The 22,865-nt window shown below is 45.2% G+C and overlaps 3 protein-coding genes across 6 annotated transcripts in view; 1 reads left to right on the top strand and 2 right to left on the bottom strand.

The window, feature by feature from the left end:
* LOC135339652 (serine/threonine-protein phosphatase 6 regulatory ankyrin repeat subunit B-like) overlaps positions 1 to 22,865 on the bottom strand; it is a gene marked incomplete in the record, with an annotated part of 1,209,744 nt that overhangs the window by 248,240 nt on the left and 938,639 nt on the right.
* LOC135339664 (piwi-like protein 1) lies at positions 67 to 9,711 on the bottom strand. Of its 3 annotated transcripts, none has more exons than XM_064535893.1 (17): positions 9,566 to 9,711; positions 5,622 to 6,378; positions 5,304 to 5,384; positions 4,912 to 5,109; positions 4,005 to 4,116; positions 3,804 to 3,933; positions 3,565 to 3,682; positions 3,389 to 3,503; positions 3,060 to 3,329; positions 2,855 to 2,930; positions 2,662 to 2,798; positions 2,274 to 2,377; positions 2,015 to 2,168; positions 1,682 to 1,752; positions 1,306 to 1,434; positions 790 to 937; positions 67 to 446 (listed from the first exon to the last, which is right to left on the bottom strand). In XM_064535893.1, exons 2-17 carry the CDS (start codon positions 6,332 to 6,334, stop codon positions 330 to 332), a joined length of 2,673 nt encoding a protein of 890 aa, XP_064391963.1. In that variant the 5' UTR covers positions 6,335 to 6,378; positions 9,566 to 9,711; the 3' UTR covers positions 67 to 329. The 3 variants fall into 3 exon arrangements, with proteins under 3 accessions (XP_064391963.1, XP_064391962.1, XP_064391964.1); XM_064535892.1 differs by lacking the exon at positions 9,566 to 9,711 and adding an exon at positions 6,550 to 6,619; XM_064535894.1 differs by lacking the exon at positions 9,566 to 9,711 and adding an exon at positions 6,475 to 6,585.
* LOC135339651 (SH3 and PX domain-containing protein 2A-like) lies at positions 6,621 to 22,700 on the top strand. 2 transcript variants are annotated; one of them, XM_064535865.1, is made up of 19 exons: positions 6,621 to 6,863; positions 7,244 to 7,324; positions 9,170 to 9,254; positions 9,534 to 9,610; positions 9,693 to 9,781; positions 10,116 to 10,300; positions 13,883 to 14,026; positions 14,737 to 14,853; positions 15,508 to 15,619; positions 15,925 to 16,050; positions 16,352 to 17,241; positions 17,355 to 17,510; positions 17,753 to 18,423; positions 18,646 to 19,276; positions 19,759 to 19,854; positions 20,025 to 20,171; positions 20,608 to 20,669; positions 21,597 to 21,679; positions 22,313 to 22,700. In XM_064535865.1, the coding sequence occupies exons 1-19, from the start codon at positions 6,726 to 6,728 to the stop codon at positions 22,506 to 22,508; spliced, it is 4,086 nt and encodes a 1,361-aa protein (XP_064391935.1). In that variant the 5' UTR covers positions 6,621 to 6,725; the 3' UTR covers positions 22,509 to 22,700. The 2 variants fall into 2 exon arrangements, with proteins under 2 accessions (XP_064391935.1, XP_064391936.1); XM_064535866.1 differs by lacking the exons at positions 6,621 to 6,863; positions 7,244 to 7,324; positions 9,170 to 9,254; ... (1 more) ...; positions 9,693 to 9,781; positions 10,116 to 10,300 and adding an exon at positions 10,805 to 10,987.

Genomic DNA, 22,865 nt, shown 5'->3' on the forward strand with positions numbered 1-22,865 from the left:
AAACAAGAGGTCTATCCTGCATTTATATAGAGCCTCTCAGGTGAAGCCCCACGTAATCAGATAACATTCAATATGACATAATAAGTCTTGTCTAACGAGGGAATGAATCGAGGTCCAGGATAGCAAAACAGATTGAATGAGATTAACAATGTGTGATAAATGATGACAGCCGACCAGGCCAGCACTAAGATGATCGTAGAGAACAAAACACAAGCCCATAGCTATAGGTTAAATTACAATAGATGTATGGACAAGAGGGTTGTATAAATGACAAGTTGGTTAATAATGGTGATAACACTAGAAAAAAGCCCCAGTTTAGGTCAGTCCACTCATAGATAGTAGAGCTTGTCGTCCAGTAGCTTGGAGGGTGTGTCGTGGATGGACTGTCCCACTAGGAAGGCTAGCTTATGGGCATACTGACAGGGGGCGGGCACACGAACAGTTCCCTGTGTGGGGGGAGGGGGGTAATCAGAATACACAAATGAATATCGTAAGTAATATTCTACTGCATTGCATGTTGCCATAAGTATCACTAGCTGACATGAGTGGGTCAGCAAGTGTGTATGTCATGGCTAGTACTCTGGCATAACGTTCTGCCATTGAGGTAACAGCACTTGGCAACACCACAATGGAAATGATATGTATGCTCTATTGCAAGAGGAGAGTAATGATCACATGACTTCAAACATTCCAGGCCAACAAAATCGAAGCACTTTAGAGACACAGTTTAGATTCTTTTCATTGCAAACCTATAATAGCTGGCCCTTTCCCACTCACACACACACTTACCGGCCAGTTGTAGTACAAATGACAGAGTTTGTAGGTCAGTTTCTGCATGTGGTCAGGTTTGAACCCTGAGGTGTCATGTACAACATTGAAGTGGGTGGGAGTGACCGTGCCTTGACGAACACTCTGACTCACAACAAAGAAGTCGTACCTATAGAGGAGAGAGCGCTAAAAATGTATGTGAGCAGCTTCCATGCATGCTGCGTAACATTTTTTAGCCTTAAAATTGGTCAAAATGCAGAATTTTTGCTTATGTATATTTCTAACACTACGGTATTCTAATAATATTGTGGGTGACATGCATTGTATCTCCAACCAGGAGCCAGTAGGGCTATATTTAGGTAGCCAGACTGGGTTTTTAATGGAGTTAGCATAGTTTGGGCCAGAGTGAATCAGGAAACACACGGAGTAGTGCCCCTGGCAGAATACAGGCCTATCAGAACAGTATGCATGACTGGATGCACACAATCTGGTACAGGCATATCTTATCAAACAAGATAACATAGATTATTAACCAACCATTCTGGCTTGGTGATTTTGTCGTCAATGACTGTACCAGGAGGTGGGTTGACCAGCTTTTTGTTGCCCATAACCCTAAAGATACGACTACTGATACGTTTCTTGACAACCACGACAGCAAACTTGGGCCTGCATGAGATAGGGGAAACACATATTAGCTATGATCCAGGAACACATTAAGAACAAGTTGCTAATTGCATGTATCTCCAACCAGGAGCCAGTAGGGCTATATTTAGGTGGCCAGACTGGGTTTTTAATGGAGTTAGCATTAGTCTGGGCCAGAGTGAATCAGAAAACACACGGAGTAGTGCCCCTGGCAGAATACAGGCCTATATCTATCAGTAAATACGTACATAACCTGTTACACACCGCCTACCTGTACTCTCCACCCTGAGCTCTGAAGCTCTCCTTGATCTGAGGTATCTCATAGTCAGTCACAGCAGCCAACTACATGCACACAGGAGAGCAACCATTAATAGTCATCAAGATCGACAAAGAAGACTTCAAGAAAATGGATTCCAGAGCTAGGTGTCCTGGGTTCTACTATCAAACTCTACTCATGAGATATCGTAGTGTTAGCGAATTTCCCAGGTTTTGCTATAGCACACATTATACGCCCCATAGTCACTGATGATTATACTATGGGGTTCTAGCAGGTGCAATATATCATGTCTACAAGGTGTCACCACTCAGTTACATAAGGACCCACCTGTCCATCACCCACACCGTCCCTGTACACGATGATCCTGTCAGGAAGCACTCCATTGATCTTGTGGTAGTTATGGAGGGCAGAGGACATGGCTACCTTGAGATTGTCAGCCAGCTCTTGTCCAGTTGACTGGAACATCGTCTGAGAATAGTATCTGTGTGGGAGGTGGGTGGAGTTTACACGTTGTGCTCTAAATAGAACACCAACTGAAATGCACAATGTTAAAAAATGAATGCTTAACTTCCACGCGCTGGCTTACTTGGTGAGTGTTTTGTTGGTGCTAGCAATGAAGCCCCCCACAGAGCGCCCCCTGCGTGACGAGTCATGATACGTGTCCACACCCACCACCATACAGTTCTTGATCTGAGTGCATGAACACAACGGTATATAAACACATCTACTCTTGGTTGCTATAGCACCAGCATACAATGTACTTGAGGCAAAAGGGTTGCAATTGTACATGTTAGGGCTAGAATATTCATGGCTGTATCTCCAACCAGGAGCCAGTAGGGCTATAGGTGGCCAGACTGGGTTTTAATGGAGTTAGCATAGTCTGGGCCAGAGTGAATCAGGAAACACACAGAGTAGTGCCCCTGGCAGAATACAGGCCTATATCTATTAGTACAGCATGCATGTACAGTACTCACTGGTATCTCGAGGGCCCACAGCTCTCCACCTAGCTTGCAGTTGAGCTGCATGGCAACCTTTGTGGTCACACTCATAAGCTGCTGCTTCTTGGAGAGAGTCCTTGAGAGGAGGCACTGGGACAGTACAGGGGAGCATCCTGGAGGGGATAGGTAAATGGTATACTATTATAGTAGCACGGTCATAATGTGTTACCTGCTCGATCTTTGCAACAGAACTTCTTGATGGCATCATAGCGGTCCTTCCTGTTGTTGGGCAGGACACAAATCACCTGAGGGGAAATGGACACTTGAAGTTGGCAACAGACACACTGAGTGTATAACTCACAAATACTTCCCATTACAAGTCCTAGCCACCCCCCTAAACAGCTAAACCCCTGAATGTGGTTCCACTCTCTCACCATCTGCACTTGATGTCCCTGGCCCAGGTCCTCCCCAAGGGCTCTGAGAAATGTCTCCGTGCGATCGTTCTGCAGTGTCCTCACCGTCGGCTGCCCGATACGAATCCCCATGGGAGGGCACACTTTCTTGAGAGTCATGAAGAACTCCTCAGCAACCCCTGAATCACGCTGGGTGCAGTAGATGATGTAGTTCTTCATATCCATGGCAGAGATGAGGGCACTACCACGCATGTCTCTACCCCAGTCTGCCTCCTCGGGATTGTAGCTCAGCTGGGGGTGTACGTGGGCGAGGGTAACAACATGTACAAGTTCTTCAATATTCCACTTACAGTCTTGTCCTTTTGGTAGATTTTCTCTGGTGGCATGACTCGAGCTTGGTAGGTGATCAGATCTTTGTCAAAGGCCAGATTCCAGCCTTCAAGCTCAGCCTTGCTTTTCGGCTCACTGCAGATAACGGAGGGAGTATAATTATATAATTTATGGGCATTAGCTAACTCTTGCGTACGTTTGCACTTGTTGGATGAACTTCTTGAGAGTGGCACATCGAGATGCTGGATCAACGCGAGTGTACTGTGCCAGATCCTTCATGACACGAAAGTCAGCTCTAGCCTCGTCACTCAAACCTGGAGAAGGAGGAGTAGCTCACTTTGGTTTTGTAAAACAGCTACTAACAGTAACAGTATACTGACTGCACTTATAAGAATCAACTGATTCTGAGAGCATACATTAACAGTACGAGCTCACCTGTCCTAGTACATAGTTCAGGCACCAGTAGGATGGGGTCATCCTTGCCTCCTCTGGCTCTTATCTCTTTCTTGCTCGGGCGACTCACCAACATAGGCTGATCCAAGTCACTCACTTCAATATCGTATTGCTGGAGGGGGGAGAGAGGAGGTGGGCAATGGATGAGTCAAGTCAATGAGGCTTTTAAATCTCAGAGCTCACTTTCTTGAAGTAGTCTGAGAAGGAGATTGGTGTACCATCGTGTTGGTTAAAGGTTTTCTGTGGGTTGGAGTCCCAGTCAATGTCATCAATCCTATACGTCCGGTTATTGTACCTGAAAGAAAGAGGGAGATTACATATATATGCACACACTCTGTTTAATGCCCAGGCTTGTTTTTTACGCTCTGCCCTCACCATTACAACTCTAGTAACTAATGAATCTACATGCTCAAAACTCAAGTTATTGATATCTAAAAAGTTTAAGATAGCTAGCGAAATAACCTAGTACGATGAACACTACTTAGCCCTTAAAAAAATAACTAAATAATAGTTAGACACTGTTTTGGAGGTGTCTATGGGATTTAGAAGCCCAAAGGCACTGATTTGTATCCCAAGCATAGCGAGGGTACTAAAGTGGCTGAGGGCTTCTAAATCACATGGACACCGACAAAACATTGTCTAACTCATTTAGATACTAGTGCGCATGCGTAAACCGCTTGACTACAATACAATTACTTGACAACGGAATACTAGGTATACTAAGTAAATTTGCAGGTATACTAAGTCCCATAGTATACCTGCTCTGAGGCACTTTTCCCATGTACTTCCCATGTAGATCTTATCAACTAGTGTCTGAAGTCTATTTGTGTTGAGTTTGACCTTCATAAAGTTGTCATAACTTTGTCATGCTTCACTGAAATTCATATACCATTGGATTCCTTGTTAAAAAGCGCTTCTGTCTATATGCTGTGCAGCTGGTAAGCTCCAGCCAGTTAAAAGTTAGCATTTTCCATGCGAAAGTCACATGCATACTTGTCCACCACATAAAGGAAGCCATAATTGACCACATCATAACTTCCGGGGCTGAACTCAACGCAAATAGACTTTAGACACATCCCTTTAGCCTTACCTGGTGAGAACAATCTCTCCGACGAGTGTCTTGGTGGCCATGTCATGGAAGGATCCTCCCCTGCTTTTGGTGTAGAGCTCGTTGAGGAAGTCCCAGACTGTGTCCGTGCGGAGGATCTTGTGGGAGATGTCGGCACAGAGGAGAATACCAGAATCATAGTTGAGGATGGACGTGATGAAACCAGGCCACAACTCAAGTCTGCGGAAAAGAGGGGGGAAAGTGAACACAAAAGACGTCTGTGTTTCATGGTGTGTGTCCACGAGATAAGCTCATACTATTGTGCACTGACCACAGCTTAGCCTAGTGTGTAGTACAGATGCTCCTATAGATAAGAGCAAGCAGCACATCTCATTGAGACTCAAATAAAGACTCGAACAGCTAGCTAGGTGTACCTGTGCTGCGTGATGTGGATGGGGATCTTGGAGTTGTAGTAATGGCGGCCGATCTGCTTCATGTCAAGATAGGACAGAATCCTGCAACCAAATACAGAGACATAATAATATTGAACACAACATGTGCACTGGCTATCATTGATAATCATAGCCTTACAAAATGCATGGGGTAATAGACTCCTTTTTCAGGCAAATTAACACCTTTACTAACAACATACCCACAAATTTCCACAGTAATAGATAACCAAAGGCTCTAACCAGATAGCGGAGGATCTCTATGCTCTAACGATCAAGACACACACGCACACTCACACTCACCTGCGAAAGATGATATTGAACAGCTGCATGCAAACTGGGCTGTTAGTATTGAGATCGTTGGTAAGCGTGATGGTGACCTCGATATTAGTCCCGTCCCTCAGACTTGACATATATTTTGTAACTTGGTCTGGTAGCCGTATGGGGAGGTAGAGAATCATACCATCGAATGTCTTCACCGTTCCAATGAGGTCCTCCCGATGGGCTATGAGGAAGTAGCGAACACGCTTGCTATCTACTTGAGGACTAAAGCCAACGTTGTACTGGTAGATGACAGAGTCTGGTCGATTCTTGAGAGAGACAAAGTTAGACATGACAGTAATGGGCGTGCCTGACGTTCCTCTCTTGTCGATAATGTGTTCCGGGCGTGTGCAAGGTTCAGTGTAACCACCACCACGTCCAGTGCTACGACCAACCCCAGCACCACTCGCTGGAGGGGTAGGCTCTTTCATAGGAGGGGTGGGCTCCTTCATAGGAGGGGTTGGGGTCTTTTTCACCGTCATCTGAGCCATTTTCTCGACTGGCAGCTGAGGAGGTGGTGTTTGTTGTACAGGAGTCACGGTTGGTTGTGCAGCGACAGCCCGGCCACGCCCGCCTCTACCCACTTGGGGCTCGCTAGTGGCTCCCTGAGTCGACTTTTCTCCTGGTCTCGTGGCAGCAGCTGCAGCTTGTCCACGGGATCGTCCTCGCGCTCTCCCTCTCGCCCGTCCTGTCATTGTTGCAAAGCTATGTATTTGATTCTTCAGTAACTATAGGATACCTGTATAGAGACAAAGGAGGCAGTATTATGTAATATGAAATACAAGCAATTAGGCAGTTGAAAATGATTTTCTCCACACACAGTATACTGTATTACCTACTATACTATAAATACAAGCTTGGTAAACCAAAAGAAATGCTCTAGTTGAAGAAACAAACTTCTTTGGCTCACCTACAAAGAAGGGCATTTCACCACGTGGCTTCTACTGCGCATGCGTCAAATCTAATCAACTTTGTCCTAAGACTAAGCTGCCACTCCCCCAAACACTGCAATGCAGCCATGCTAGCTAGCAGCTACCTACTGGATCAGTTGAGTGTGCATAGAAGCTATTAGCCAAATTACAAGATATGAACTCCATGGATAACTGCCTGTATGCAACTGCATCTAACTTTGGGGTTGTTGAGGACCAAGACTCCAGGAAACCCTGGGTGAAAGATGTGACTGTACCAGAGACCATCAAGAGAAAGTATCCATCCAAACATTATGTGAGTCTAACAGTGCTTGTACATTAATTGACCAAGCTACTGTAGTGAGAGCTAACAGTAGGTCTAGTGGTAGTCATGCCTAGGCGGGGCTCAGGGCAGCATAATTACGATTGCAGTGCTTTCCTATGATATAAAGTAATTTCTGGTAACACCATTAGTTAGACTCAATATCTTAGTTGCTAGTTCCTTTATATGCAAGTGGGGAGGTGGTTGTCTTTAGTCTAGCGCCTGTCATCTCACATCCACCCAGTCAACAACGGATTGAGACACGTGCTTATATAGGAATAATAATAAACTTCCACAAAGAAAGCTAAGGCTCAGTTAGTAGTTGTGTAGAGAAGGCAATGGCCTCAGGTACTAATGACTTGTATTCTACGCAGGTGTACAAAGTGGTTGTCAAGTGGACCAATGGCTCAGAGACAACCATTTATAGGAGATACTCCATATTCTTCGACTTTGTGGTAAGTATCTGGCTGGCTCCACTTAGTGTAACCACAAGAGTGTGTACATTACCAGAGCTACCACAATAAAGAGGCCTAAATAAATTATACAACACCCCATAAAAGAACTCCACATTGTGTTAGTGTAGAGATTGGATACGGACAATTGCTTGGGCTACCCACGGGAAATAATTATGTGTCCTCTAAAGGGAGTGGGTGATATGAGAGGTATGTAGAGTAGACAGTAGGCGTAAGAATATAAGCACTCTACAAGGTTAGTCAAGCGAACAACTGTTTTGTGTTTCGTTCAAATAATTATTATAATTATGCTGTGTGTACAGTGTCATGTAGCACCATGTAGAGAATATAAATGCCCTCTAGCTAGCTACGAATGCCCTCTAGCTACGTATGAGGTTGTACATTAACAGCTCCTAGCTGAGCTAATGCGTGTACGTACATTACAATTTATTGGCTGAGAGTTTCAAAAATAGATGGTGATCGAAGCTGTCAGTGAGAGTGTGGCACAAGCCCCATGGTAGAGCATCCTGTGGCATTGCCAATTAAATATCTTTATAAGAGAGCAATTATTGAATGACCTCAGAAATGGACACCCCAGTCTACTTATGGAATGTGTCGTGTTTTGATGGTGGAAGAGTTGTCAGCCATTACTGTAATCCAATGCAGCAACATGCGAATGGTTTCCGCGCGCTGTTAATGGTATTCATTGATAAATATTTTCTCATCCCATTGGATATTTGATACAGAGTTAACATGGTTGAGGAATTAGGCCGACTAATAATACAGAGAGATGCTTCATTGCTTGACTGGCTTCACGCAGTGATATGCGTGGGGGAGTGACATATTTAAACTGTGTGTGTACGCTCGAGCTAGAGGTACCACTTCACTGATTGCACGTACCTAATCAGTTCACCATCCACACAATTCCAATGGACTCGATAATTACACACACACACACACACTCACTTATTTGGCTTGTATTCACACTCAACATATCCATATTAATCGTCCGCTATGAATATTAGATTGGTCTCCAGAGACACAAACACAATTGATCAAATGGTTGTCCTGACACCACATTTGTACATGCACACTGTACTGTACCTGTTGTTAATGGCAGTGGATATAATTATAATAATTATCATAATGAGGTTGCAATTATTTGACCGATCTACCAGTAATTGTTCCACTATCCAGAGCTAGACAAAAATTAATATTGTCTTGCATCTGAGCAGGCTCACCTCACACTTGGTGGCCTTCTGCTTACAGAGTTCTGATTAGAGTGATAAGTCTCAAGGCTCTTATGCATAACAAATACCTTAATAGGTACTGTAAATTAATCAACTAATGCATGTGCAAATTATTCCCTATGCAAAAGTCAAATGACACATGGTCATCAGACTCAGCTGGTCAGGTCTTCCCAGGCTCAGTGGACAGCTTCCCCACACTTATAGTGCTAATTTCGGGCTATTACCTATTTTATAATATAGCGTACGGTTATACTTGCATGCATTTTGGAGTAAGCAAATAGCACACTGTAAGCATTAAATACAATGAACACACTCGCTCATGCAATGACAGCCAGCTGTTACTATTATCGTATGTAGTACATGTAACTCTAAGAATGGGGTCAGATGAATTAGGAGCGATTTTTAAAAGAACAATATTTTGACACAATACCCCTCCTCCCATACATGCACGCACGACATCTAGCTCCACCCCCATACATGCACACCTAACACCTAGCTCCACCCCCATACATGCACGCCCAACACCTAGCTCCACCCACATACATGCACGCCCAACACCTAGCTCCACCCCCATACATGCACACACACACACACACAGGTGAAGCTGCAAGAGTTGGTATCCAAGTTGCTCATGATCAACCCTCAGCTGGAGGATGCAGACCTCACTCTACCAGATCTACCAGGTGAGGACACGTACATGTACCTACTTCACCAGCTACATGTAGATCTTTCTGTCAGCCTATAGCAATGAATCCATTTACGAACCTACGGCTTTATAATTAATATCGCAGTTGATGAAATTTACAGCGCCAACTCCAAAATATAGCGCACCATATGAATACATATTAAACTCACCAAAATAATTTTTTGGCCAGTATCAAATTAACTTAAACATAATTTATGTACATTGCACTGTATAACCCTCATATTCATAACCCCATCTATACGATCCCCTGGTGCAGGCAAGTCACTGCTGGTACGGACCCAGACTCACCAGGTGGCAGAGAAGAGACGGAAGAAAGTGGAGGAATTCTGTCAGGTAACTGCTCCAGGCCATGTGGTCTTCTCTCTTCATTTGTAGCTTGTAACTTGAGCGCTCATTACCATACGCCCCCTCACAGCAACTGATACAGCTCCCACCAGAGATCTCAGAGTCAGGTTTAGTGTTTGGATTCTTCAACATATGGCCTGACGACACGCTGCTGAGAGAGTGAGTCTGTGGGGGGAGGGTTAATTAATTAATTAATCTAGTATTACATACGACGATTGATTTCTGGCCCTCAAGCAACTCAATTAAACCACTTTCGCATTTCTTAACGTTAATATTATGACGTTATCATTTCGACCTCCCTCCCTGTGGGGTCAATACTAACGTCACAGCCCAAGCCCTCCCCCCCTAACGTCGTAAGAAATGCAAAAGTAGTTGAAAGTGCCTCCTATTAGGTTGTTTCTAAATGAGACAAATCAACAACTATAACTTTGATGCACCGCACGTACCTCTAGTTCCAATATTCCAATTCTCTATACACGCACACACCATGCAGTCATAGTCAGAGCGGCCCAGGTCATGTGATCTCTGCCCCAGTGCTGGTGTCCAATGGAAAGGACTCCCCCCCTCCCCTCCTCAAGACCAACGGCTCCCTCAGCCTCAGCGATGTAACCACACCCACCCAGGAGAAGGAGACATCACCTCCCCCACTCTCACATTCCGTAGCTGCTAATGCAAACTGTGAGTGTGTGTGTGGATGGGTGTGTGTGGGTGTGTGTGTGTGGGTGTGTGTGTGTGTGTGTGCATGGTGAGTGTGTGTTGTGTGTGTGTGTGTGTGGTGAGTGTGAGTGTGTGTACACGTACAGTGTCATTGCATGTATTCACTTCTGGTCTGTTCCATTAATTTGTCTGTTCCATATTAATGCTTATTTTAAAATATCGATCCACTTAAGGAAAATTCTGAGCAATTTTGTTTGTAGTATATAATTTCTAGCAGCTGGGACTGGAGTAAGATCATCCTACGTACTACATGTATGTGTAGTTATATTGCCATGGTTGCCCCCCTCTGTTGCTAGTGGGAGCATTGATGTACTTGCCAGCTAGTGTATAGTTGCTACACTTAGGCTGCATGGTAATAGTGTCTGTCCCCTATTGATGTGCAGCTGAGGCCAGACAAATGAGTCTGGCCAGCACTTTGCTCTGATCCTAGGAAACCACTCAAGGGCTTGGCTATAATAGGAGCTGTTAGGCACCACCAACACTCAGTCTGGCAAGCTATAAGAGGCTCTTCTCTGTCAGCTATAAGCTTGTCTGTATAGAAAGTTTGTGGATTAACTATATAACTGTCAAGAGCAACTTAAAATTGAGGAAGCTGTCTGATCATGGCTATTGTGTTGCCTGCATATCTTGCCTCAGTCTACTATCCTCGTGAGTCCCAGTAGCTTGGCTATATGTGTGGAGCTAGCTCTAGTGGGAGCATGTGTATTGCATTGCATTGTGCTACTGTAGCTATTGATTGTACATAAACTAGACTGCATGGGTAGAGGGTTGGGGCCAGTGACTATTATATGATTGGCGTACAGTACAGACCTTGCATAAGAGTCAAAACTGATATAAGACTAAAAGCAAGCTAGTACATATTTTGTTTAATTTTATCTGTTGTGCCCCTGCTGTGCTTAGAGGGGGGGGGGGTATTCCTCCCTTCGTGTGGTGTGAGGGGAAGAGTCTGTGTAGTTGGTTAATTGCACATGCAGGAATTGACTGGGCACTGTGCCAGTGCGTGTTGTGTCTGGCAGCTATGCACATGACCCTGGCCCCTAGTTACTATAGTCACTGGGGGTCCCTGCCTGAGGGCAATGAGTGGGCTACTACTGTACACCATGTGCTAATGACTGCCACTCCTTGCTTAGTACGTGGCTGCATGTATGAGGAGGCCCAGTTAAAGGAAGCGTATCAACTATCTCATGTGGTAGCTTGTAAGTGGAGTGCATATTAAGAGTTCCATATTATCCCACCGTGCGATGTACTGGTAGCCGTTAAAATTGAATTCTTGTCCATTACCCTTAATTGTATAGTAACTGCGTAGGAAATGCTTTGCTAGCTTACTATACACATACCGGCCATCAAATACCTGTGCTTTAGAAGTGTGTCAGATCAATAACATGTTGTCCCTTTGTTATGTACATGTTTGCTTGTGTTACCCCCCACAGCCACCCACCCCCACCTTGTGTGTGTGTGTATTACCCCCCACAGCCACCCACCCCCACCTTGTGTATGTGTGTGTGTGTTACCCCCCACAGCCACCCACCCCAACCTTGTGTGTGTATGTGTGTATTACCCCCACAGCCACCCACCCCCACCTTGTGTGTGTGTGTGTGTGTGTGTGTGTTACCCCCCACAGCCACCCACCCCCAACCTTGTGTGTGTGTGTGTGTGTGTGTTACCCCCCACAGCCACCCACCCCCACCTTGTGTATGTGTGTGTGTGTGTGTTACCCCCCACAGCCACCCACCCCCATCTTGTGTGTGTGTGTATAGAGACACTAGGTTTTCTGTGTGTATAGAACTTATTACTGACATTTGGTGCTAAATTAAATTATTAATATTCTCAGCCAAGAACTGATGAATTTGTGCCCACTGAGTTTGCTCACATTCTATTAGTATCGATGTGTGTTGTGTACACATACACATACAGCTGGTTGGTGTGGCATCTTCGAACAGCCATATGACTTTAGTTCTAGTGACCCAATATTTGAAAGCGTAGAAGGAGCTGTTTCAAATGTATGTTCAACTCTGAAATTTGATCAATTTCTCATTTTCAGCAAATTACCATGGTCTCTATACATGACGTTAGCCCATGATATTTGCCGAAATTGTGTAAAGAATTGAATGCACCATCTAAAAGACCTCCTTCTAAGCTTTCAAAACTAAAGTTGTGGCTCTGAGTTTCTTCAAGACACGCTAACTTTAATTAGCAATAAATTTGTTGACTAAGTGTATTTCTCTTTACATATGCCAAATACCTTACAGTAACCCATAGCAACAAGTGCCTGTAGCTATAGCTAGAAGCCTATCTGTTACCCTGTTCCCACACCCCACCTCAACCTCCCTGCATGAACACCACCTGCTGCTCTGTGTTGTTGTTTCACATGACTTCCTCTCTGGGCCGTGTTTGGCACTTAGTAGTGGTTGCACTTGTATGGCCTGGCCCTCAAGAAGCTTTTGTTGTCAGTGAGGTCACTTATTGTCTCTGCTTATGGAGATCGATGTTTTGTGGGGCAGACCAGGTCCAATTATAGCTTCAATATCTGGTTTACCAAACATAGTACTAGCTAATATAGACAACCACAAGTGTGGAAGGTCTGTATACATCAGCTAAACCATGGATTGGTGAATCCATGTGCATGCACTGAAGTTTGTTACCCGAGGCGCGCGTGGGCGGCCACGGGTATAGTAGTCCGTTGGTTTGTTTGTAATATGTGAGTACACACCTAGATGCCATAGCACTGCGTTTACAGCATGGATATAGCCTCCACCCACACAACAGTTTTAAAATTGACAGATTTTGATGTTAAAACTTTGTTGTCATATAAAAACAAGCAAGAGCTAAGAAGCTTGAACTTGCACATTGGCAGCTAGCTAACTACACGCGGCCTTTATTCGAGGTACCCTACGTATTTACAGCTGAAGTGATTCCGTACCAGGAACAATGGAAAGGGTCACTACAATAGAAAGCTAAATTGTGGACTGGTTTGTTGTCTCTGAGATCCTACTCCAGATCCAGCAGCCATAGTTCTCTGAGACTCCAGGCTTCTTTGCTGTGATCCTAGTCCACAGTGCATATATCTATGTACTACTAAAACTCTGTTCTCAATGTTTCAGCATGCCTCCAGTCTGGTTTAGTTTTTTTTCTCCTGAATTGCTGTGAGACAGCTTAGTCATACATCACTACATGCACTGCATTATATCACTCTGGTTTCTTTATAATCATGTCACCAGCCGAGGGTTTGCACTTTAGTGCTCTAGTTTGAGTGTTTGTTTGTGAGTGGTTTGTTTAATTGATGCTAATGTGTGTGTGGGTGTTCCCCACCACCCACCCACACACTAGACCACCGGCTGTTATTGTTATGAAGGTGGTCTAGGGGAGCACTTTATGGTCAGCACTTGAGGGGCTCTGTACTGGTGAAGGTCTCCTTGACTTCCCTCCTTGACTGACTTCCACTGTTCTGTTTTTTTATTTTGCCCTTATTAGCATAAGTTTAGTAGCTGCTGCACTTGTTATTATATTATTAGTCTAACCCCCCCCCCACACATACACATACAGCACTGGATTCGATCATCTCCCACCCCGATGAGATGGAGAGCTTGGAGCAGTATCGTGTCCTTGGTGACTATGAGCGCAAGGACTCCCATCAGGTGGACCTGTTCACAGGCCAGCTGGTGCACGTCATAGAGAAGCATGACACTGGTAAGAGAGAGAGAGAGAGTAGCCTTGTGGTAGGAGGAGTTGTTGAGTTAATAAACTACTGCGAGTTAATTGGCAAAGATCTCCGTGTTAGCAAAGCCCAAATACCTCGATCGATCCTCAAAGCTATAATTTATACCACAAGTGTCTGTGATCTCCATTTCCACAGACGATTAATTAAGAAAGCTGCCAAAAGACATTGCTCTACTACGAGGTAATTTAGCACCGCCCTGAGGACATTACGATAACGCATATCCACTTTACACAATCTGAATGCCAAGCTATGTTTGTCAACTCTCAAATATGGAGGCAATTTAATACCAGTACATGTGTCGCTTGACTCCACCCTTCCAGTGCACACTGTAGTGTCTAGTGTTGCACTCCACCTGGCTATAATATATGAGCTTCACAATACGCCGGTCTTTAGTCTATGCTTAGTTGATTGTTTTGTGAAAGCCTGAGTTAGCAGCTATAGCTTAGCTTGAAGATCTGTTAGCAATTAATGTTAAGACAGCTACGAGCTAGCTCTAGTAACTATCTCTGCTTAATACAAGTAATACCAGCTAGCTCTAGTAACTATCTCTGCTTAATACAAGTAAACTACTAGTACTTGTAGTCAGGAATCTGTACTAAGCCCCCGTCCCTGACAATGACGACTGGCCTGCGTCGCGTTAAGGTTCCACTAACATTAGCTGAATCGTACGTTCGTTTAGGCTGGTGGATGGTGATGTCAGATGATGAACAAGGCTATGCTCCAGCTGCTTTCCTTGAGTCTCTCAATGATGGCTCACAGGACAAGGACGAGCAGCTGCACACGGACGCGGACGAAGGTGAGATAATATAGTACTGAGAGGGTTATACACACATCACATGCATGTACGTATTGCACAAGCTGACTCGTACATACACACCATAGCTACTTGTCTCAGTCTGATACTCATGAGGGGGTGGGCTTGTGCGTAGATAGACCAGCCTGGTACTCATGGAGGGGGTGGGCTTGTGCGTAGATAGACCAGCCTGGTACTCATGGAGGGGGTGGGCTTGTGCGTAGATAGACCAGCCTGGTACTCATGAGGGGGGTGGGCTTGTGCGTAGATAGACCAGCCTGGTACTCATGAGGGGGGTGGGCTTGTACGTAGATAGACCAGCCTGGTACTCATGAGGGGGGTGGGCTTGTGCGTAGAGAGATAAATAGATGGACCGTCAAGATAGCTGACGGCTAGTGTGGCTGGAGCCAGTCCTGGTTGTTTGGTGGAGGGCGTTGATCAACATCACCAAATGTGGAGTGTAGTGTCTATGTCACATCCTCTCACTGTCTCTCTGTCATTACATACATACAGCTGTGTACGTGCGTGTCATTACATGTAGTCTAGTCTACAGGCTAGTGTTGTTGTTGCTTCAAGCTATCGACAGCCCTGTCTAAAATGGACAGGACTATATATACCATGCCTTAACTATGTTTGCCTCCCCCCCCCTTACTGCAGTGTACGAGGCTATGGAGGGCTACACACCTATCAGTGATGACGAGGTCGGCTTCAGGGCTCAGGACAGAATCATCGTCATTGCAAAATCAATGGATGGCTGGTGGAAAATAAGGTCAGTACTTTTATAAATACCGTCGTAAATTGGAGAGGGAGGGGTTTGTCTTTGAGGACTTAAGTTTGCGTTTGTATGGCTACTAGTGTGTATACGTATCAAAGCATCATATGAATGGTGGTTGCTATGGTTATGTTGTCTACTGCATAACAATGGAAGTAAGGTTGTGTCTATATTTCACCGTCTGTTTGTGTGCGTCCATGCATCCACTGTTTGTGTGTGCGTCCGTTCATTGTGTGTGTGTGTGTGGCTGTGCTGCGTACGTACGTGTCCGGCAAGTCACATGACTCTCTGTCCATATACAGGTGTAACGGACAGACTGGCTTTGCTCCAGCTGCTCTGATACGACGTGCCCCAAGTGGACAGAGTACGTTTGAGTCAGAGAAAGCTATCTATGAGGAGCTCAACATTCATCAACCACCACCACGGAGGTCAGTATTATACTCACAATGCTGTTAAGTATATCACATATACATGTATAATTATGTAGTTTTGGAAGGCGTTAGAAATCGTTTGCCACGTTTGCTATAATTTATGTTGATGGTCTGCTATAGCTACATATGTACTGGCTAGCTTACACAGAACCTTTAGTGTCTTGTAGACACACTGCCACTAATTAGTTGTGGAGATTTTATTCTCAACTAGACAAACCAAATTGTTTCTGTGTGTGTTTTTAGTTGTTCTATAACAGCTAGTACGTGTTATCACCGTCCCTCCCTCTCTCCTGTACAGGAACACTCTGGACCGCTCGCTGGTGAACCATGTTCCCCCCGGCTACCTCTCCCCTCGTACCCATCCAGAGCTAGCCAATATCATGGAGAACATATATTGTGACCCCGCAGAGAATAGCTCAGACGACGATGATCATATTTATAAAGTGCCTCGTTCGTCTGTCGACCTACTGCCTCAATCCAACGGGCCCACAAGACAGAGGAGCACGAGTGGTGGTGTGCTTCGTAGGGGGTCTAGTGGTGGTGGGGGGTCTAGTGAAGTGAGGAGAACATCTTCCGGTGCTTCTAATCCAACTAAACGATTGTCGGGTCATTCGCAACGATCGGTTCGAAGTACGTCCAAATCTGTGTCCCCTACGCCGCCCCAAGGGAGTGACGAATACAGCGATGGCACTGATGGAAGTGAGGCCATCTACGCTAATGATGCAGAGATGAAGAGTCAAACACCTGTGAAGAAGCCAGTCTTAGCTCCGAAGCCGGCACCACCACCTAAACCCAAACCTAAAGCAGAGCCTGCTATAGTGGAGGACTTGTATGAGTCTATGGAGGCTGCCCCTCTTAGTAAAGAACAATCTACTCCAAAAAGAGGCTCCATTGAAAACGCTGATTTGTCAAAACAATCTATCAAAAGTTCTCTAGCAATCAACAAACCACCACCTCACACTCCAACGAAAGGCATCACTGCTTCAAAACGAACGCCTCGAAGTTCTGACCTGATTCCAAACCACACGTCATGTGACTACGAGGACCTGGACAAGCTGGACCCCCCAACAAAGAGCAACCTCATCCCTGCCCTCGATGACTATGTGGACATGTCCGGGGTAGATCCCATAGAGGACCTCAAGAGAGGCGATGAGGTCGCCACTAGAGCACCTAAGGACAAGACAGAAGGTACGTATAATATTACGAAAAATTCTCTTCATTTTGATGAACATTCCTAACGTTTTTGTGTTTTTGGTCATAATTCCCCTAACCATTGTTTTTATTAACCCCTTTGTCTCCAGCCCCACCCCCTCCGCCGCGTGTGGGTAAAATGCCGACGAAGCAGTCTCTCAACAAATCGTTCAGCATCGACCCGGAGCTGCCAGTGTTTGAGGATGAATACATTCATATGGAGTCCTCCCCCATGGAAGAAGTACCTCCAACGAATTCCATGTCTTGTAAGTCTGCTTTCTTCACTCTGAATTATTAGCATTTAATTTGGACGGTCAAAGTTCATGGATTTTGAGTGGCCACAGATCTAAGCACACCATGTCATTAAAATCCCTAGTAGCTATTACATCTTTAATTTTGATTTGATCTGTAGAGCTCTAATTTAAAGATATGTACATCGATAGTTACATGTATTTACTGCTATATACTCCCAACCCTCTAACTAACTACCCCCCCCACACACACACAGCTCCCCCGGCTGCTCACAGTCCCCCCAAACCCAGGAACCCCAAGCCTCCACCACCACCTCCCTATTCACCCAAAGCCAAAGATATACTTACGAGGAAGCCGGCTCTCTCCCGCGCTAAGAGTATGGAGGACCTCCTCTCCTCCAGTAGTGACACCTCTGATACAAGAGCTCAACAATACAGCCCACCTCTCTTACAAAACAACGCTGCCCCGCCCCTTCCTGCTCGTAACCCACCCACTGAAAAACCACCAGAGCGTGACGTCGGTTTCCTACCCTTAAATAAACCAAAGCCGGGAAAAACTAGGAATTTTTTCAAGCGAAACAAGCAAACTTCAGAGTTTAATGATTATCAGCAGAAACCTCTGGAACGAAGTGTATCTCCTATAGCAAGACACAGTATATCCCCTCCGGGCGTACAAGAGATATCATCACACCCACCTCTAATGCACAGAAACTCTGAGCCTGCACTCATTGCTGCTATTAATCAGAAGAAAATAACGTACGTGGCTGTATTCTCGTTCTCGGCAACTTCCGACAGTTGCCTCAGTTTCTCGATTGGGGACAAATGTAATCTGATTAAGATAAACCAAAAGTCTGGTTGGTGGCTGGTGAGGGTTGGGGAGAAGATGGGCTGGACCCCCGGGGACTACTGGAAGGAGCTGAATGCAAGGGTGAGAAACATGCATGGGAGGGGTCTGCTTCTAGAAGAATTGGGATTACCCACATGTGAATCGAGCCTCTCCCAGCTATGCCTGTAATAGTACTATGCATATGCTGTAACACACTCCCAAAAGTTGTCATAACGATTATCTTTTCTAGTTACAACTATCACAGATGGAGATTTGCAGTTGTTTTCCAGTCCAATAACCTTGCTGTTCCTTCCTTCCCTGTAGGATCGGTCAGTGTCCAATGCTCCCCTACCAAGTGTTCCTCCTCCAGTTGTCAGGAAGCCACGCAGTCACACAGAGGCGGCCGTAGATACCCCCCCTGGATTAGACTTGACCTCCAGCAGTGACCTCGACAATATCCATAGGTCTAATGCTCTCCTACCAAGTGTTCGTCCCCCGGTCACCAGGAAGCCACGCAGTCACACGGTGGCAGCCGTAGATACCCCCCCTGGATTAGACTTTACCTCCAGCAGTGACCTCGACAATATCCATAGGTCTAATGCTCTCCTACCAAGTGTTCGTCCCCCGGTCACCAGGAAGCCACGCAGTCACACGGTGGCGGCCGTAGATACCCCCCCCGGACTGGACTTGACCCCCAGCAGTGACCTCGACAATATCCATAGGTCCAATGCTCCCCTACCAAGTGTTCCTCCACCAGTTGTCAGGAAGCCACGCAGTCACACGGTGGCAGCCGTAGAGACCTCCCCTGGACTGGACTTGACCCCCAGCAGTGACCTCCTCAACAGTATCCATAGCAGCGGAGGGTACAGTGCCGATATCGAGAACTCTCTGGTTGACTCCGGGAGACATAAGGGGAAACCCTCGCCCCCCAAATCAATGCCCATCACAGAGCCAGGTCAGTACTCTGGGGGAAGTACTGCGGGGGGTAATGTATAATGTTTTCATTTTCCCCCCTAGTATACACATAATTCATTACTGGAATAGCCATGGATCTGTGCGTTCCTTCAGAGTGTGTGTGTTTATGTGTACACACGATATTGTGCTGTCTCGTGTGTGTTTGTGCATGGCTATATAATGTTGGTGTGTCCATAATATTGATGTGATTGTGAAAATAGGTGTGTCTACAACATTGATACATATACAAATGTGGTGTTGTGTTTTTTTTCCAAGCATGGGACCTGTTTTTTTGCAGATAACTTTGACTCTTTATAACTTGTGTTATAGGAACGTCCAATTAAAATTTTTTAGTCTTTTAAGGCGTATCTAATGCTGTGTTTAGATCACTGATTGATTTTGGGCCTAAATTTTCCATTTTCTGAGCAATATAATTATACCCATGTTCATGCATGTGCCTGACTACACAACACGATCCCCCAGGCCCTCCAACTCCGTCCAAGAGGCCAGCCAAACCACCACCTCCACAGAAGTACAGCAGCACTAGCAGTGTAGTAGGAGCGCCTCCTCTACCACCAGGTACTGGGCATGCTCAGTGAGATCATAATTATGTAAAACCTAGCTGCTGATTGCACGAATCATATCCACTGATTGAGATTAGTTGTCAATTAAAAACAATGATCAACGTTTCCTTCATACAACTGGACACACACACCACACTAAATCATCATCCCCCTACCCCCTTACAGCTAACGCCACTCGTAGACTTGGCTCTCAGACCTCAGCCCCTGAGGTGGGCCTTACCAGTCCAAGCAGAACTGCCCCATCCCCCCTTAAACCAGGGGATGTCCCCGCTGAAGATTACGTTACACTGGACGAAGTCACCGAGTCGATAGGTGAGCGCACACCCTACACTGACATGCATGTACCTACATGTACCTACATGTACACTGACAATCCACATGCACATTTACAGTATGTATCATATAGTGTATAGCTGTCTGGTAAAGGGTCATTGTTGACAGGTGGTGTGCCCTCGGCCTATATAGCAATCTCCCATGTACAATGCATGCCAAACTGCCACTCAGGAAGCGTTAATGTTGAGAACAATAATAGAAGTTGTGTAAGTATTGGCAACCATGGCACCTTGCCAATGAACGCCTTGTTAGGTCTTCCTGTCATTGTGTGTATAAAAGCCAATGTTACACAATGAACTTCCAGTCTAGTCTAATCTCAGTCAGTATACAAACTAAGTATAGCCAGTTGTCTTCATGTCTTGCTGCACTGTTCCTCGTATTGCTATGACTGCAACTCTTGCTTCCTCTATCCCAGAAAATGCAGTTTGGTTTGCTGGAAAGATGGAGAGAGTTCAGGCTGAAAGTTTCCTAATGGATGTAAGCTTTGATGTCATGTGATGGCTCACAAAGCCTCTACATGTACAGTGTATGTGTAGTAATAGTGCATGATGCTTGCTTATTGATAAAACTACAAGAGCTGGTTGCCTAGTGTTAGCTTAGCTATGGTTACAGTGTGGTCTGTAATCTCCTCCTAAGAGTGGGAAGACTGTAAGTTGTTCCATGTATCCTGTACTGCCCTATGGCTATACTCATAGTCCTGCCCCATGGTTATTCATGTTAGTATTGCCTCAGTCCTGTGCTAGCCGGTGATCTAGCTTTGCTTTTCATGGTCGATGTAGTGTGTGCCGTTTCCTGGAACTTTGACAGTTGCTTTGAGTATAGTGTGTGTGTTTTTATGATAGCTGGTAAAGTTGTTTTGGAAACATGATTATTTTCTGTTAGAGCACATATCGAAAGTGCCTGCTTTTATTTGCTTTGTTACTCTGAGCATGTTGGGCCTCCTGTGACAATGCGCTTGTTTACTCACGACAGTATAGTTACATGTAGCGTCTGTTTAAGAGGTTTCTGTAGCCTCACATGTACGGAAGGGAGTAGTCTGACCTGTAACCATGAAATGCATCTGTACAGTGCATGCTCTAGGCTTTCTGTTGAGGTACATGTAGAATACCCGCACTTCACTGTGTGGTAGCCAGCTTTACTGTATACCCCTAGGCAACCATTAGTTTGGAAGCATTTCTGTAGTATTAGCCATTATTAGCGTAGCAACCATGCTCCTTGGACCGTGGCCAAAATACCACAGCTGTACTGATTCCGTAGACAACTGAGGGGGTGGAGTGTGCAGTAGTGTAGTCTATATTTTAACTCATTCACATGTAAGAAACAGTGTATGTTATGTCTGTCCATTTGTAAGGGTTGTTCAATCTATTATACTCTTTAATTGACACACACACACACACACTTTAGAATGGAAGACAAAGAGAATTTCTTGTTCGAGAGAGAACAACTAAAGATGGCTACTACGCTCTGTCTGTCCGGTACCACTACAAGTAAGTCACTTTCACCTGACAGCTGTAGTGTACAATACCGTATAGCGGGTAATTTCCAGGCCTAGGGGTCAAAACACTCGTGGTTGAGCAAATATTAATCAGTTCGTGGATATTATTTTCGTAGTTGCTGCTTGCACTGCAGGTAAAGGTAGTCAATGGTCGCTTCATTTGTAGGTAAAATATTCGATCTCAGAGATGAAACCACGAAAACCATGAACTTTTGCCCCCCCCCCCCAAAATTACCCACGATGATACGGTAGCTATATGGAGTTACTAACATGTAGGGTAATCCCCCCACACACACACACTCCTCCACTGCACTACACCCTCACATTACCCCCCCCCCCACACACACACACTCCTCCACTATACTATACCCTCACATTACCCCCCCCCCACACACACACTCCTCCACTGTACTCCACCCTCACATTACCCCCCCCCCACACACACACACACTCCTCCACTGTACTCCACCCTCACATTACCCCCCCCCCACACACACACACACACACACACACACTCCTCCACTATACTCCACCCTCACATTACCCCCCCCATACACACACACACACACACACACTCCTCCACTGTACTCCACCCTCACATTACCCCCCCCACACACACACACAGTATCAGGCACTTCAACATAGACCCCACCCCTGACGGTCAGTACTGTATGGGAAGTCTCATGTTCCCGAGCATCGACGATATCATTATACACTATCAGACAAACTCTCTATTCATCCATGACAACCAGCACGTCACACTCGGGCAAGCCGTATCTAAGAGGAAGAGCCGCATGTCTGACAAGGCGAATGGTGTATAGCATGAACATATTGTTGAACAGTAATCAATCAGTGCTGTGTTTTTAAACTGCATTTTCACATCTATTTGTTGCTCCTTTTATATTTTATGTGAACAAGAATAATATTGTGTGTGCTTTGTGTGCGTGTTAATGTTTGCCATGAACTTTAATAAGAATGTTGATGAGTATATATAAAAGTTCAGAAATTTGTAATTATACTGTCAAGAGTATATGAAGGTACTGATACCGTATAGCAGGAAATTTTCGTGAAGTGCACAATGAAATTTTGCGTTTTTCAAGCTAGGGCAGAGAAGTTAACACGAAAATTAAAGGGATAAACTCCCACGCACTGGGTAAATTTCAAAGCTCTTGGTGGGT

The sequence above is a fragment of the Halichondria panicea genome, chromosome 8 (assembly GCF_963675165.1).
Source record: "Halichondria panicea chromosome 8, odHalPani1.1, whole genome shotgun sequence".
Classification (NCBI taxonomy): domain Eukaryota; kingdom Metazoa; phylum Porifera; class Demospongiae; order Suberitida; family Halichondriidae; genus Halichondria; species Halichondria panicea.